General features: G+C 34.8%; 1 protein-coding gene across 5 annotated transcripts in view; it reads left to right on the top strand.

Annotated features, from left to right (window-relative positions):
* EHBP1 (EH domain binding protein 1) overlaps nt 1-15,007 on the top strand; it is a 347,198-nt gene that overhangs the window by 257,161 nt on the left and 75,030 nt on the right. For all 5 annotated transcript variants that reach the window (XM_065890712.1, XM_065890717.1, XM_065890715.1 and 2 more), the window contains one exon: nt 2,220-2,363. In XM_065890712.1, the coding sequence (XP_065746784.1) occupies nt 2,220-2,363 (144 nt within the window). The remainder of the gene's footprint in view (nt 1-2,219; nt 2,364-15,007) is intronic.

Raw genomic sequence — 15,007 nt, 5'->3', positions numbered from 1 at the left:
TATGGGTTTGTTTCTGGGCTCTCTGTTCTGTTCCATTGATCTATGTGTCTGTTTTTATGCCAGTATCATACTGGCATATATATTATAGCTTTGTAATAGTGATATAGTTTGAAATCAAGGAGGGTCATGCTTTTATTTTTCTTCTTTTTACTTTTATATATTTTCTAAAATTTCTATGATGAATATGAATTGCATTTTAATCAGAAAAAAATTTTGTGTTTATGTACTCTTAAGACCAAAGCAGTTTTTCACTGTCTGTGTAGCTGATTGGAATCCCTAAAGGACTGTATAATCACAGAATTTAGAGCTAGTGGGAACTTTAAGATGATCTACTCTAAGTATTTGAAAAGTTTACAGTGAGTGGGATTTTTTTTTTAACATCTTTATTGGAGTATAATTGCTTTACAATGGTGTGTTAGTTTCTGCTTTATAACAAAGTGAATCGGCTATACATATACATATATCCCCATATCTCCTCCCTCTTGCGTCTCCCTCCCACCCTCCCTACCCCACCCCTCTAGGTGGTCACAAAGCACCGAGCTGATCTCCCTGTGCTATGCGGCTGCTTCCCAGTGAGTGGGATTTTAAAGATGATCTCCCTTCATTTAAAAAATGAGGAAATTGAGAGATTTTTAAAAATATATTAATAGTTAACATTTATCTGGTGCTCACTATGTTACTCTCTTTCACTTAATCTTTACAATATCTTTATGAGAGTTGATCTATTTTTATCCCCATATTATAAATAAGGAAACTGAGGCTTAAAGAGATTGAGTAGCTTGCTCACAAGTTACTCAAGTAATGGAACTAGGTCTGTCTGACTTCAGAGTTCTTAAATATCATGTAATGGTTTTAAGTGACCTGTTCAATGTTGTATTGCTTATTATTAGTGGAAGGAGGATTAACAGTCTTGACTGCCAATTCAGCATTCATTTAATTAATTTTGTCTGTTTTTTGAGAATACGTTGATTTGTAACCAGTTCAAATGCAGTTATGAACTCTGTTCTATTATGTCCTATCAGTATGAGCTAAAAATCTTTCATTATCGCTTATACATTTCAATTGTATCTATTAAGTTAAGAATTTTTGTTTAATCCTCTTAAAACCTTGGGTGATGAAAATGTTCTGGAATTAGCTAGTGTTGATGGTTCACAAACTTGTGAATATACTAAAAAAAATCACTGAATTGTAGACTTCAAGAAAAATCTTTGCCTAAAATTACAGAAAAAAGTTTAAAATTTGCTGTATCAAAATATAAAGGTCACAAAGAGACCCAAAAATGATGTACTAAATTTTTTTTTGATGTACTAAATTTTTAAAGTTTTACATTATTACCAAATAAAGTAATAGGTTGCTGTTTATTACCTCTTCCTTGACCATGAATGATAATTATGACTGAACCAAAACTATGCAAAGAAAAGGAATTAAAAGAAATTAAGTATTCAAGTCATAGTCATAGCCATCTAAAGTCAGAAGTTGGCTACTTTAGTAGAGAAAAGGAATTTGAACTATACACACTATGAATATTTGTGCTTTGGATTAATGCCACCATTTAAGAGCTGATTTCCATTGAGGTTCTACCTGTTTTTCTCCAAAAATATATTGTAAGATTACAAATTAATCCAAGAAAATACTGTTCTAATTCTGATGTTTAATTGTTGTAAGGAAAGTGAGCCATAGAGAAAAACAGTATTATTTTTCTTTAAATAAAATACTATAGCTTTGAATTTTCTATAAACGTTAAATTGTCAAGAATTTAAAGAGTTGTTGCCACAGATAATTAAAATCTTTCAAAATGCAGATTTGGAAGACACCTTGTTATCAGTTCTATACAACTATAAAAATAAAACTACGAACTTGAAAAAATGTCTTTGGCAGATTATACTGTGATTAGCAAATTTGAAGAATGTATGTAATATATGTATGGACTTTATACCTTATGAGACTATGTTCTAATGAAAATGTAATTAAATTTAACCCAGTTTTAGCCAGTAAAGGTATAGTTCCTTTTAGTCAAGATATATGTATTCATTCCACAGTTTCTAGTCAACATTAATATTTTCTATAGGTAATCTCATAAAACTACAGTCTTATTCCTGACCACTATTATTTTGATGAATTGTATAACTATTGATTAATTTACAAAAATGGATTACATGGGTTTTTTTGGGGTTTTGTTTGTCTGTTTTGGCTTCTAATTCTGTATCTTTGTTTTTAAGCATCGAATGTTATCCAGACAAGAAGAACTCAAAGAAAGAGCAAGAGTTCTGCTTGAGCAAGCAAGAAGAGATGCAGCTTTAAAGGCAGGGAATAAGCAGAATACCAACGCAGCCACACCACTCTGCAACAGGCAGCTAAGTGATGTGAGGAACATTAGTTAAAAAAAACATACATTGTTCATTGTAATCCTGGGGGTGTAAATAAGAGTAACTTATTCATATTTTTGATAAATTATTTTTCCATAGACTGTGTATACTGTGGGTACTTGGTACTTTCGTTGAACTGATAAATCCATACTTGGAGGAGCAGGTTGTAATTATTCCTACACAGCAGTATTAGCTGTTAGAAAAAGTAAGATCCTGGAATATAATTTCCACATATACATGAATGATCTGTTTTTTTGTTAATTTACACTTTGTAATTTAGTTGTACTTTGTTTAGGATTGTATTTTGTCAATGGAAGTTAATTTTGTTGGAAACATTAGAATATAATAATGATGCCTACAATTTATTGAAATATTGGGTTGGCCAAAAAGTTCATTTGGGTTTTTCCATAAGCCCCAAATGAACTTTTTGGCCAGTGCAATACTTAGCATATATTCCAGGCACTATAATGGATGTTTCACATAATTTTTATTTTACCTAACCTCATGAAGTAGATATGCAAACTCCTTTTTAGATAAGAAAACTGAGGCTGATAGGTAAGATAATATGTACAAGGTTGTAGTCGATAAATGATGAATTCAGGATTTGAACCCAAGACTTACCAGACTCCAGAGTCAATCCTCTTTCCTATCATATACTGCCATCCCTATGTTAAGCCATATTTTTATACATATTTTTGTGTAGTGCCTCACAGATAATAATGAACATATAGTAATAGATTTAGATTTAGGGGGACATGAACCTCTTCATGAATCTGAAAATTATGACAACCCTGCCCTACCCCCAATTTTACATATACATAAAACTGCATGTTCTTTAGAGCAGTTTTAAGTTGACAGGAGAATTGAGGGGAAGGTACAGAGATTTCTCATATACCCTCTCAACCCACACATGCATAGCCTCCCTCCTTAATAACATGCCCTGCCAGGGTGGTACATTTGTTAAAACTGTGAACCTACACTGACACATCATTATTACCCAAAGTCTGTAGTTTACATTATGGTTCACTCTTGGTGTACATTCTATGAGTTTAGACAAATGTATAATGACACGTATCCATCTTTATAATATCATACAGAGTATTTTCACTGCCCTAGGAATTCTTTGTGTTTCACCCATTTATCTCTCCCTTCATCCCCAACCTCTGGGAACCTGATAATTTTATTGTCTTCATAATTTTACCTTTTCCAGAATGTCATATATTTGGAACCGTAGTATGTTGCCTTTTCTGATATGGCTTCTTTTCACTTAGTAATATGCATTTAAGGTTCCTCCATGTCTTTTCATGATTTGATAGCTCATTTCTTTTTAATGCTGAATAATATTCCATTGTCTGGAGGTACCACAGTTTATCCATTCACCTACTGAAATGCATCTTGGTTACTTCCAAGTTTTGGCAATCATGAATAAAGCTGCTATAGTCATCTACATGAAGGTTTTTATGTGGACTTAAGTTTTCAGCTCCTTTGGGTAAATACAAGGACGTTTGCTGGACCTTATGGTAAGAGTATGTTTACTTTTGTAAGAAATCACCAAACTGTCTTCCAAAGTAGGTGTACCATTTTTCATTCCCACCAGCAATGAATGAGAATTCTTGTGTTTTACATTCTCGCCAGCATTGGGTGTTGTCAGTGTTCTGGATTTTAGTCATTCTAATAGGTGTGTAGTGGTGTCTCATTGTTTTAATTTGCATTTTGCTGATAATATATGATGTGGAACATCTTTATATATACTTATATGCCATCTGTATATCTTCTTTGGAGAGGTGTCTCTTAAGATCATTGGCCCATTTTTTAATCGGGTTGTTTTCTTACTGTTGAGTTTAAAGAGTTCTTTGTTTCTTTTGGATACCAGTCTTTTATCAGTTGTATCTTTGCAAATATTTTCTCCCTGACTGTGGCTTGTCTTCTTATTCTCTCTACATTCTCTTTCACAGAGCAGAAGGTTTTTTTTTTTTTTTGCAGTTTTTTTAAAATTAATTAATTCATTTAAAAAAACTTTTGGCTGCATTGGGCCTTCATTGCCGTGCGCAGGCTTTCTCTAGTTGCGGCGAGCAGAAGCTACTCTTTGTTGCGTTGCGTGGGCTTCTCATTGCAGTGGCTTCTCTTGTTGTGGAGCATGGGCTCTAGGTGCGTGGGCTCAGTAGTTCTGACTCGTGGGCTCTAGAGCACAGGCTCATTAGTTGTGGCGCACGGGCTTAGCTGCTCCGCGGCATGTGGGATCTTCCCTGACCAGGGCTCAAACCCCTGTCCCCTGCATTGGCAGGCGGATTTGTAACCATTACGCCACCAGGGAAGCACAGAGCAGAAGTTTTAAATTTTAATGAAATCCAGTTTAACCATTAGTTCTTTCATGGGTCATGCCTTTGGCGTTATATCTAAAAAGGAATCACCATACTCAGGGTCATTTAGGTTTTCTCCTATGTTATCTTCTAGTTTTACAGTATTGTGTTTTACATTTAGGTCTGTGATCCATTTTGAGTTAAATTTTGTGAAAGGTATAAGGTCTGTGTCTAGATTTATTTTTTTGCATGTGCATGTCTGGTTGTTCCAGCACCATTTGTTGAAAAGATGATCTTTGCTCCATTGTGTTGCTTTTGTCCTATGTCACAGACATTCATTTTGGGGGTGCAAATGTAAGTAGGATTATGTTTTTAATTTCAAATTCCACTTGTTCATTTCTGGTATATAGGAAAGCAATTGACTTTTGCATATTAACCTTGTATCTTACAACCTTGCTATAATTGCTTATTAGTTCCAGGAGAGGTTTGCCTTTTTTTTTTTCCTTCAATTCTTTCAGATTTCCTACATAAGATAATCATGACATCTATGAACAAAAGCAGTTTTATTTCTTCCTTCCCATGCATACTTTTTTTAATGCCTTTCAGAGAATAACCTCTGAACTTGACCACTGTTTTTTAAACTTTGTCTTTTATTTATTTATTCATTATTATTTTGTTTTTCTTTAAGTGAAGTATAGTTGATTTACAATATTATATTAATTTCAGGTGTACAACGTAGTAATTCAGTATTTTATAGACTGTACTCCATTTAAAATTATTGTGAAATATTGGCTATATTTCCTGTGCTGTACAATATACACACTTCAAGTCTTTACACAGTAGTGTGATATAAAATCAGTGTAGTGGGCCACAATAATTTTATTTTCAATGAAAAGGAATAGAATATTTAAATGAAATCGAAAATATCAGAATTTATCACACATCATAGTACTTTTGTGTGAGACTTGTTTTAGTTACGTGGGTATGTGTGCTTACTGGATCTTGATATAAGATGTATTTTTAATTGTGGGTCATGATAAAAATCTTTGAGAAATGCTAATCTAGATGGCCATTTTTTCTGAGGAAGAAATTTTGTAGTCTTTATACAAACTCTTTCAGTGCCTAACCATCTATTATATCATCAATTTGTTGGTTCAGTCAGATATTTATTGAGTGTCAGAAATTAGTATTTTTGTAGAGATAGAAAAGACTAAGCTTCGGGGACTTCCCTAGTGGTCCAGTGGTTAAGACTCCACGCTTCCACTGCAGGGGGTACAGGTTTGAACGCTGGTGAGGGAACTAAGATCCCCAACAAAGCCTCTTCTCTCATGGAATTTACGTTTTGGTGGAAAGAGACTGGTAATAATGAATAAATAAGTTAACTACAGAGTGTGAAAACTACATGATATAGTAGAGGATAATTTGAGTAGGTAGGAGTGACTTGAGGAGGGGACATTTGAACTAAGACTTGATGGGAGAGAAGGATCCAGTTAAGTAAATAGCCACAGAAAGAATATTCTCTTTAAAAAGAAAGTTATTTTGTTGATATTATATTTTATTTGTGATAAATTTTGGCTCTTTCAGGCTCTAAAAATTATGGAAAATTTATAGCTCTATATTTTTCAAGTGTGCTGATTTTAAATTTAGAACGCCTGAGATTTAAATGATCTGTCTGCCAAGTAGATCTTAAAAAGCCATTATTTTACCTATGTGTAAATTTTACATATATTAATAATTGTCATCTAATGTTTATGAGCACTTACCATGTATCAAGCAGGATTCAAAGTGCTTTCTTGTGGATTTTCTTGTTTAATCTCCACAACAATTATATGAGTTAAGTATAATCTCTGTTTTATAGTTGAGAAAACTGACATACAAATTAATGAGTTGCCCATGGTCACACAGCCTATAAGTAACAGAGCCAAGAATTGAACCTAGACAATTTGACTTCAGAGAGTATGTTTTTAAAGCATTATGTTTTATTTCCTTCTTGTTTATTTTTCTGAAATCCTTGTGAAGTAGGAATAGATATTACTGTTGTATCCATTGTAGAGGTTAAGAAAACGAGTTAGGAAAGGGTGTTTAAATTTACCTAGGGTTGCAAAGAGTGGCAAACTAGGCTTAGAATTCAAGTATCCTGATTTTTAAGGCTGTTTGTTTTTTCGTTCAATTTATTCATTTATTACTTTAAACTGTCAACAGATATTTTACTGGTCATCTCTTCTTTTTAAGGCACCAGTAATTTTGCTTGCACTTCTAATTTCCCAAATAAAACTTAAACTTTTAGCTAAATTACATTAGTGTGAATTCAGTATCATAAGTTAACTACTAAAACATCGCATATTCTATGTCTGTGACATCTTACTGTATCTGTAAAATATATAACTTGGATTTTAAGAAACATGATGTTAGTGATGTTTCATCGAGTTGGATAATACTGCTGGTAGCATGTTACTTGCCACATCTTTCTGGAAAGCAAGTAAACTTCATTAAGAAATGCTCATTCCATTTTATCCAATAATTCCACTAACAAAGATCAATATGCAGGTTTTCATCACGTAGTTATTTATAATAGCAAAAGTTACGGAATGGCAGTCGCTCAGACTAGGGGAATGATCAAATAAATTACAACAAATATATATACTTGTTATGTAGCTATTGAAAATTATTCAATAATGTTTTGAAAAAATATTGAAAGGACATAGGGAAATGTTCACAGTGTCATTTTGTACAAAAAGAAAGATATAAAATGGCATATGGCATATGAACTCCATTATGAAAGACTGTGTTTTTATATATGCATTGAAAAGTTCAGGAAGGAAAATAATCAAAATATTAATAATATTTATCTCGGGCTTCCCTGGTGGTGCAGTGGTTGAGAGTCCACCTGCCAATGCAGGGGACACGGGTTTGTGCCCAGGTCTGGGAAGATCCCACATGCCACGGAGCGGCTGGGCCCGTGAGCCATGGCCACTGAGCCTGTGCATCCAGAGCCTGTGCTCCACAACGGGAGAGGCCACAACAGTGAGAGGCACACATACCGCAAAAAAAAAAAATTTATCCCTAAGGGTAATATAACAAATGGCTTACAAAGTTTTTTCCCTTTATTCTCTCTTTTAAAAATATGTAGTGTTTAGATAAATATTTTAAACTAGGGAAATTTTTGGTATCCAAAAAGGATGTTTTTAATAGATTGTTTTCTTAGCATACCCAAATGTACTTGACCATAAAGCTGTTTCATTTAAACTAATGTTGTGTTTCAGTATCTCTAAGGGGGTGTGTGTGTGTCTGTGTGTGTGTGTGTGTGTGTGTGTGTGTGTGTGTTTTAAGAAGAGATGTAGAAAGAACTGTTCACTTTTACAGTTGATGATATTTGTTTGTGCTTAGGTGTGGAATAAATGGCGAATTCAGTACTATCAATTCTGTTCACATTGAGAAGACATTCGCTTACTTTATTGCATTTGTTTCCCATTTATGCAAAGTTGTACCCTACTGCTTATGAAACTATGCTTCAAACAGTCGCAAAGATATTTTCCCTACCCTTCCTCTTTCAGGTTATCTTTTGCTACATTATAAAACACTGAAAACCTATTGGCATAAAATAACCATTTTATTTTGCTTACAGATTCTATAAATTAGGCCTTAGGATAGGACAATGGGGGAATGTTTTATTTCTGTTGCATGTTGTCAGGGGCTGGTTTTCTTCTAGGAACTATGCTGTCAGTTGGAACACCTACATGTGGCCTCTCCATATTGTTTCTCTACTTGGGCTAGTTTGGGCTTCCTCACAGCATGGTGGCTGGGTCTAACAGCGAGTGTCCCAAGAGAATAAAGTGAGCTCTCTTATGCATTCTTATGATCTAGCTTTAAAAGTCACCTTTGCCAGACTGTTGACCTGAGGAGACACAAAGCCACACCCAGGTTTAAGTAGCAGAGACATAGACCCCACCACATTGTAAGAAGAACGTGTGGCATGGAAGATATTGTTGTAGCTTCTTCTCAGTTATAGTTTAAGCTCACTTTAAAAACTTTCTTGCGCATTCTACTGTTGCTCATTTTTCAGATAAGTCAAGCCGTATATAGATGTGTTGGGAAGAACATCAGTTCCATGACCTAAATAGTACATCCTGGGACTGTTGCTCTAGTTTTGACATTTGTTACTCTGTGGGCCTTATAGCTAATATTGAAATGATTTAAGAAAGAAAATGTAAAATATCAGGTAACTCCCGTTTCACAAAAGAAGTTAGACCTTGCCATTGCTTTTCAGATTTTCAGTTTAGTATGCAAGTTTATAATCAGGTTGATAGCTTTTCCAATGATATGGTAGTTTTCTTAATTTGATCATTTTCTTTATCATTTCTGGTAGCTCTTGTACATACAGGTTTGAGTTATTTAGTAGTACTGTCCATATTTTGGAAAAGTAGTATGGCCAACTTGGCTGACAAAATTAAAAGGGAAAATACCAAATTTCATCTCTGGAGCAACTGAATATGAGTTAAGTGATACTAAAAGTAGAAATTATTTAATCTCTCTAAATCTGTTTTTCCATTTGTGATATTGAGGCAAAGAAAATTTTTTTCTCCTGTGTGACATTCAAATTAATTGGTGTCCACGGTGAAGTGGGTAAGGGAACCATGACTAATGCTATCCCCACTTCAATGTCAGCATCCCTTTCACTCTGGAGAGATCAAAAGACTTCTGGTAAATAAAAAGCAGGTTTAACTAAGAAAAAAAAACAATCTGGCATCTAATTTAGTGAACTGCTGCTACTATTTTCACTTCCTTATGCTCTTTAATTTGAGCCTTAATTTACCATGCCCTTATTTTTAAATTCATTATAAATTATCTTGAGTTTATAATGTATGCTTTGGTACTAAGAGTCTAGTTGCTGGCAGGGAGAGATATATATATACCCGCAGGTACCCACGGCTTTTTGTGTTCTTAGTTTAACTGAGAGTTCCCAAGAGTGAGAAAAAAAAAAAAGTTGGTACCCAGGAGTGACCCCAAGTCTTGAATAAATGAGTCACTGACCTTAAATCTTCAAGAGTTTACTGAAGAGCTTAGTTACTCTTAGGAGACTGCTGATATAGGACTTCTTCAGCAATTTCTATCTCTTATCCTTCTAAACTTCATTTCTATACAGCTAATCTAGGACCTTCTGATGAATATCAAGAAGAATGAGTAGAGCTATTTTAATAATTGATGTTAGAGTTCTTAAATAGAAGTATAATTGCATGGGACAATGTCCATCTACTCTGTACATGTTAACCACTTTTGAGGTATCTAGTTTGTATCTAGTTCTGGGCTGAGAGAGAGAACTTACAGAGGATTCAGAGAAGTGTTAAAGGATTGAAAGCAAAGGTCTACTTTTAAGGAAAGACAGGCTTATGAAATATAAAGAGAGAAGTGTGAAATAGTTTAAGTAGTAATTTGAGTATATGAAGGCTCAGATTCTTTCTGGTAACTCCCGCTTACCCAAGAGAATAAGTTCCAAACTACTCAAAATGGCCTCATATAAAAAGTTCTTGCAAATCCTGCCCCTTCCCTTTCTAGCCTCATTTCTCACCTCTCTCCCATTTTTCACTCTACAGTCTAACTCAACTAAGTTGCTTAGAGTGTGGCATACTCTTTCGTTCCTGTATCAAGCATTTGCTGTTCTCCCTGAAATGCCTGTCTTCCCTTGTTAGGAAAATAACTTCTTCTGTGAGTACCTCTGTCATGGCTCCTAGCAGCAAAGTTAATTCTCCTTCCTGTATCTTTTTCTAATATATTATACATATTACTACTGCCACATTTCCCATATAATTATCTAATTATACATCTCTCTCTCCCTCAACTGTGAGCTATTCAAAGTACAAGAACCTTGTATCCCCAGCACCAAGTATTAATATTAAGTAAATGTTTGTTCAATGAATAAGTGAAGGGAGGGAATAGTGACAATCTATTTTTCATATCTTCTGAGTGTCAACTAAGAAAAACATGAGCTTAAATATGAAAAATTGGGGTTGCTATAAGGAGTTTCTTGGTAAACAGGGGAAAAACTGACTCTGAAGATCTTTAGAGCAGAACTGATTATCATTGGTCAGAGAAAGTTAAAGGGTTCCCCTTTCTCAGATCAGTTACAGAGATGACATTTGCCACTTGAGGGCTCGAGGTTCCCTGTATCATCCTTTTCTTCCTATTCTTGTATCCTACATTTTGATACCTTGCTTTGTTATCGTGTGTACACAACAAATTCTTACACATACCTACTCTTCCCATACTCTGGGATCTCTCATTAGAGTTCAGCTCCCAGCTCTGCCTTGAATCACATCACTCTAAGCAAACATTCCCTCATATAAATTAGTATAGCTTTAGGCTGGAAGGCTAGGAAACAATTTCTAAGACACTGAAGACAACTCTTGGTAATATTATCTTGTGGATCCTCATGTACAGACTCTACTTAAGTTATCTTCGGGAAATATTTGAGCTGTAATTTCTCTTAAAAGGGAACTTACAGGGCTTCCCTGGTGGCGCAGTGGTTGAGAGTCCGCCTGCCGATGCAGGGGACACGGGTTCGTGCCCCGATCCGGGAAGATCCCACGTGCCGCGGAGCGGCTGGGCCCGTGAGCCATGGCTCCTGGGCTTGCGCATCTGGAGCCTGTGCTCCGCAACTGGAGAGGCCACAACAGTGAGAGGCCCACGTACGGCAAAAAAAAAAAAAAAAAAAAAAGGGAACTTACAAACACAGATACTGTAAACCTTATAATTTTTCTTAATTTTTGTCAAGATTACCATTGCGTGTTTTAATGAGAACTTGCTGCAAGTACATAATGAATTTAGATCTTTTTTAGGGAAAGTAGTTTACATTATTCATTTGTATCTCTGTGCCTTTAAACATTTGTTTAACCTGTTTCAGGTGTTTTCTGAAATTAGTTTTCTATAGGAGACAGATTTCATTGCTCTGAGCTCTGTGATTTCTATTTCTTTGCTTCCTATTCCTTTTGAGGTTTTCATGTTACATTTTACTAATATAAATTTTAGGTGTGATATTTGTTTTGTTCATTATTTTTCACGTATACTTAAAATAACTTTTTTCAAAGTACAACTCAGGGGTTTGACAGGTTCAACAGTCTAGCCATTATATAGCCAAAGGAGCTTCCTTGACTGTATAATATATTTAAACTTAAACTCTGAGAAAAATGTAATAACTTTTTTCAAGAAAATATTTCCTTTTTTTTAATATCTTTATTGGGGTATAATTGCTTTACAATGGTGTGCTAGTTTCTGCTTTATAACAAAGTGAATCAGTTATACATATATATATGTTCCCATATCTCTTCCCTCCCACGTCTCCCTCCCTCCCACCTTCCCCATCCCACCCCTCCAGGCAGTCACAAAGCACCTAGGTGATATCCCTGTGCTATGCGGCTGCTTCCCACTAGCTATCTACCTTCCGTTTGGTAGTGTATATATGTCCATGCCTCTCTCTCGCTTTCTTTATTACTCAATTCTCACACTTTTTCCCCAAGAAATGCATAAATAGAATTTAAGAAGCTAGTCTATTTCAGACTCTTTTGCTTATTACTTTACATTAGAATATAGTTGCTTTTTTAAAAAAATACATTTAATAAATCCACCATGACATTTAGTTATACTCATGTAATTATAATAAATAGCTGAAAGACATGTTTGCATTTGATATACTAAAGTTTAGGATCAGTACAATCTAAGAATAAGGGGTGACAATCCTGCTACCCACACTCCTTGGAATTGCTATTAGGATATGAAGCACTTTGAACCTATCAGAAGAAGGATGCTATATAGGTTTAATTATACCTTTTCGTTTTTAAGAAAGAATGAAATCTATTTTATAAATAGAAAGTCTAAAAAGAGAATTGGGAATGAGTCTTCAATCTAGTTTAATCACTTAACAGTGAATTTATAAATATGTTTTTCATTTTTTCAATCATAAATTATGTAACATAAGAATATGGTTTGCATATAGTTGTTAGATACCAGGAATTTTGTTTTGTTTTTGTTTTTTTTGGCGGTACGCGGGCCTCTCACTGTTGTGGCCTCTCCCGTTGCGGAGCACAGGCTCCGGACGCTCACGGGCCCAGCCACGGATCTTCCCGGACCGGGGCACGAACCCGTGTCCCCTGCATCGGCAGGCGGACTCTCAACCACTGCGCCACCAGGGAAGCCCTGGAATATTTTTTAAAAGAAAAATCAGCCCAAAAATCACAACATTATTATAATCCAGACTTGAAGTTTTTTGTCTGATATTTAATCTGCAAACATAGTGAGTGACCCATTACAATTAATTGGCATAGGAGTCCACCCTCACTTAGCAGGATCAAACTGCAAGTTAGCAGCAAGTCCTGAAAGGTTTGTAATATCTGTCTTTAAAGGTTTGCAGTAATATTTGAATCCTCTAAAGAAAACTGTGTATATGGGAAAGGAATTTCAGTTTGGTCAGTCCTTAGTTAACTACAAAGATCAGTAATCAAAAAAAGATACAGTGACTTTTTTTTTTTTTTTACTGGTCTTTAGCAGTGAATCCAGAGGGCTTATTTGGTAAGAATGCAAGCCGCTCTTTTGCGAATTAAACCTTTAACAGGTATTTTGTTGATATGAAGGGGTGGGACATCAACCTTGTACTTTTGATGTTAATTGGAAAATATTGATTTAAATGGGACTAGTCCGTTGTGCTGATAATTGTAGCAGATTTAGATAAGATCACTAGATCTTTTCCAGATAATCAAAGAAGCAGTTACCATCCAACCGGTAAAAAACACTAAATATCATTATCTCATCTATCTCTGAAAGAAACTTTTCCCATAGTTTTCATATATATATGTGTCCCAAGTATGTCTCATCGTAAAAATGTATGTAAGATTATGCTTATATGTTTATGAAGATCGGCTGTGTTACATTTAAATGGCTAGCCTCTAGGAATCAAGCGTTAAAAGTTAAGGTCAAGCTAAAATTTTTATTTTTCCTGATTACATATATTATTAGTTCTATTACTAGGAAGAAGTAGGTAACTTTGCACTTGTAATTTTAAAAGAACATCAGTTATTATAAAAAGAAATCTAAAACCTCTAATAACATAGAGAGTAAGAATTTGTCTTATTTACAGATTTTTATTCTCTGTATGAACTGGAATGTCTATACCCAGGGCACAGAGATGAAAATATATTCCTTATTTCTTACACCAACACAATTGATAGAAGATTTAATGTACATAATCCGTTTCAGACCAGTAAGACACTTTAAATATATAGCTTAATCTTTTTTATAGTTGCATTTTATAGAAGAATGCCAATGTACTTCTGTATTCGACATAAATGCCTCTGTACATAGCAGTGGTTTTTATTCATTATGATTTAAATAATAGTTTATCTATTATGTCTAAATTTAAGTTGATTTGAAGCCTACTATCCTAACAATGGCTACTAGACTTCTTAGAAAACATATTGTTAGCTTGCTCACATATCTTCAAAGTCACACAAAACACTAGCATTGTTGGGGAAAAAACTCAAGCATCTTTTCTATTATGTGGCCACAAACCCCTAGTCTCAAAAGTCTTATTTATTTGAGATTGCCATGAATACATGAATCTAGGGCTAGGTATTTTAGCATCAGGAACACTCCTTTTATGCGACCATTAATGGCCATAGACATTTTCTATATGGCTGTTCAGTGCAGTGTTGAACATCCCAGGATGATATCATCATTACTAAGAGCTGTATTTTGTATTGCCTATTCTGTTATTGCTCAGTATGCACAAGGGTAGAGTTTAAGTCTTTATTCATTTCATTTTTTAATGTTTCTTTTGTTCTCCTTATCATGTTCTGGCTTTCCCAAGGATATATGCTTTGAACGAAAAGTCACATGTGCATTACTAATTGTGTGCTATTGTATTTAAGGTTCCTAGTGGTGGCACTGTGAAGCTCCTAATTCCTTTGCTTCACTTGATGTAAAATAATCTGAGTGTCTTTGATAGCAGTGAAACAGTATTAATTGTTTTGTACATTTCTTGGTCACTCTTCTTAGGTGGTCTTCATAATCTATTAGAACTTTCAGCCAGATTTTTGTAATGTCATGCCTCCAGCAGTGATTAAATTGGTAATTAATGAACAGTCTTTGGCAATGTAAACCACATCCCGTTAATTTTCCCTTTTGAGTTTTTAGAAGTTGTCTTCTGTGTCAGAAATCATTGCGCCACCTTGCTATGGCCCCTTGGCATGAAACCACAACGACTTGATTTTTGCAGCCATTAGTAGATCAGAGCAGTAATTTCACAGTATTTTGGTCAAGGTAATTATAATACCAAGAACTGAGTAGATTTGAAAA

Source organism: Phocoena phocoena, chromosome 14 (assembly GCF_963924675.1).
Source record: "Phocoena phocoena chromosome 14, mPhoPho1.1, whole genome shotgun sequence".
Taxonomy (NCBI): domain Eukaryota; kingdom Metazoa; phylum Chordata; class Mammalia; order Artiodactyla; family Phocoenidae; genus Phocoena; species Phocoena phocoena.
This window is presented reverse-complemented; position numbering and strand designations above follow the sequence as displayed.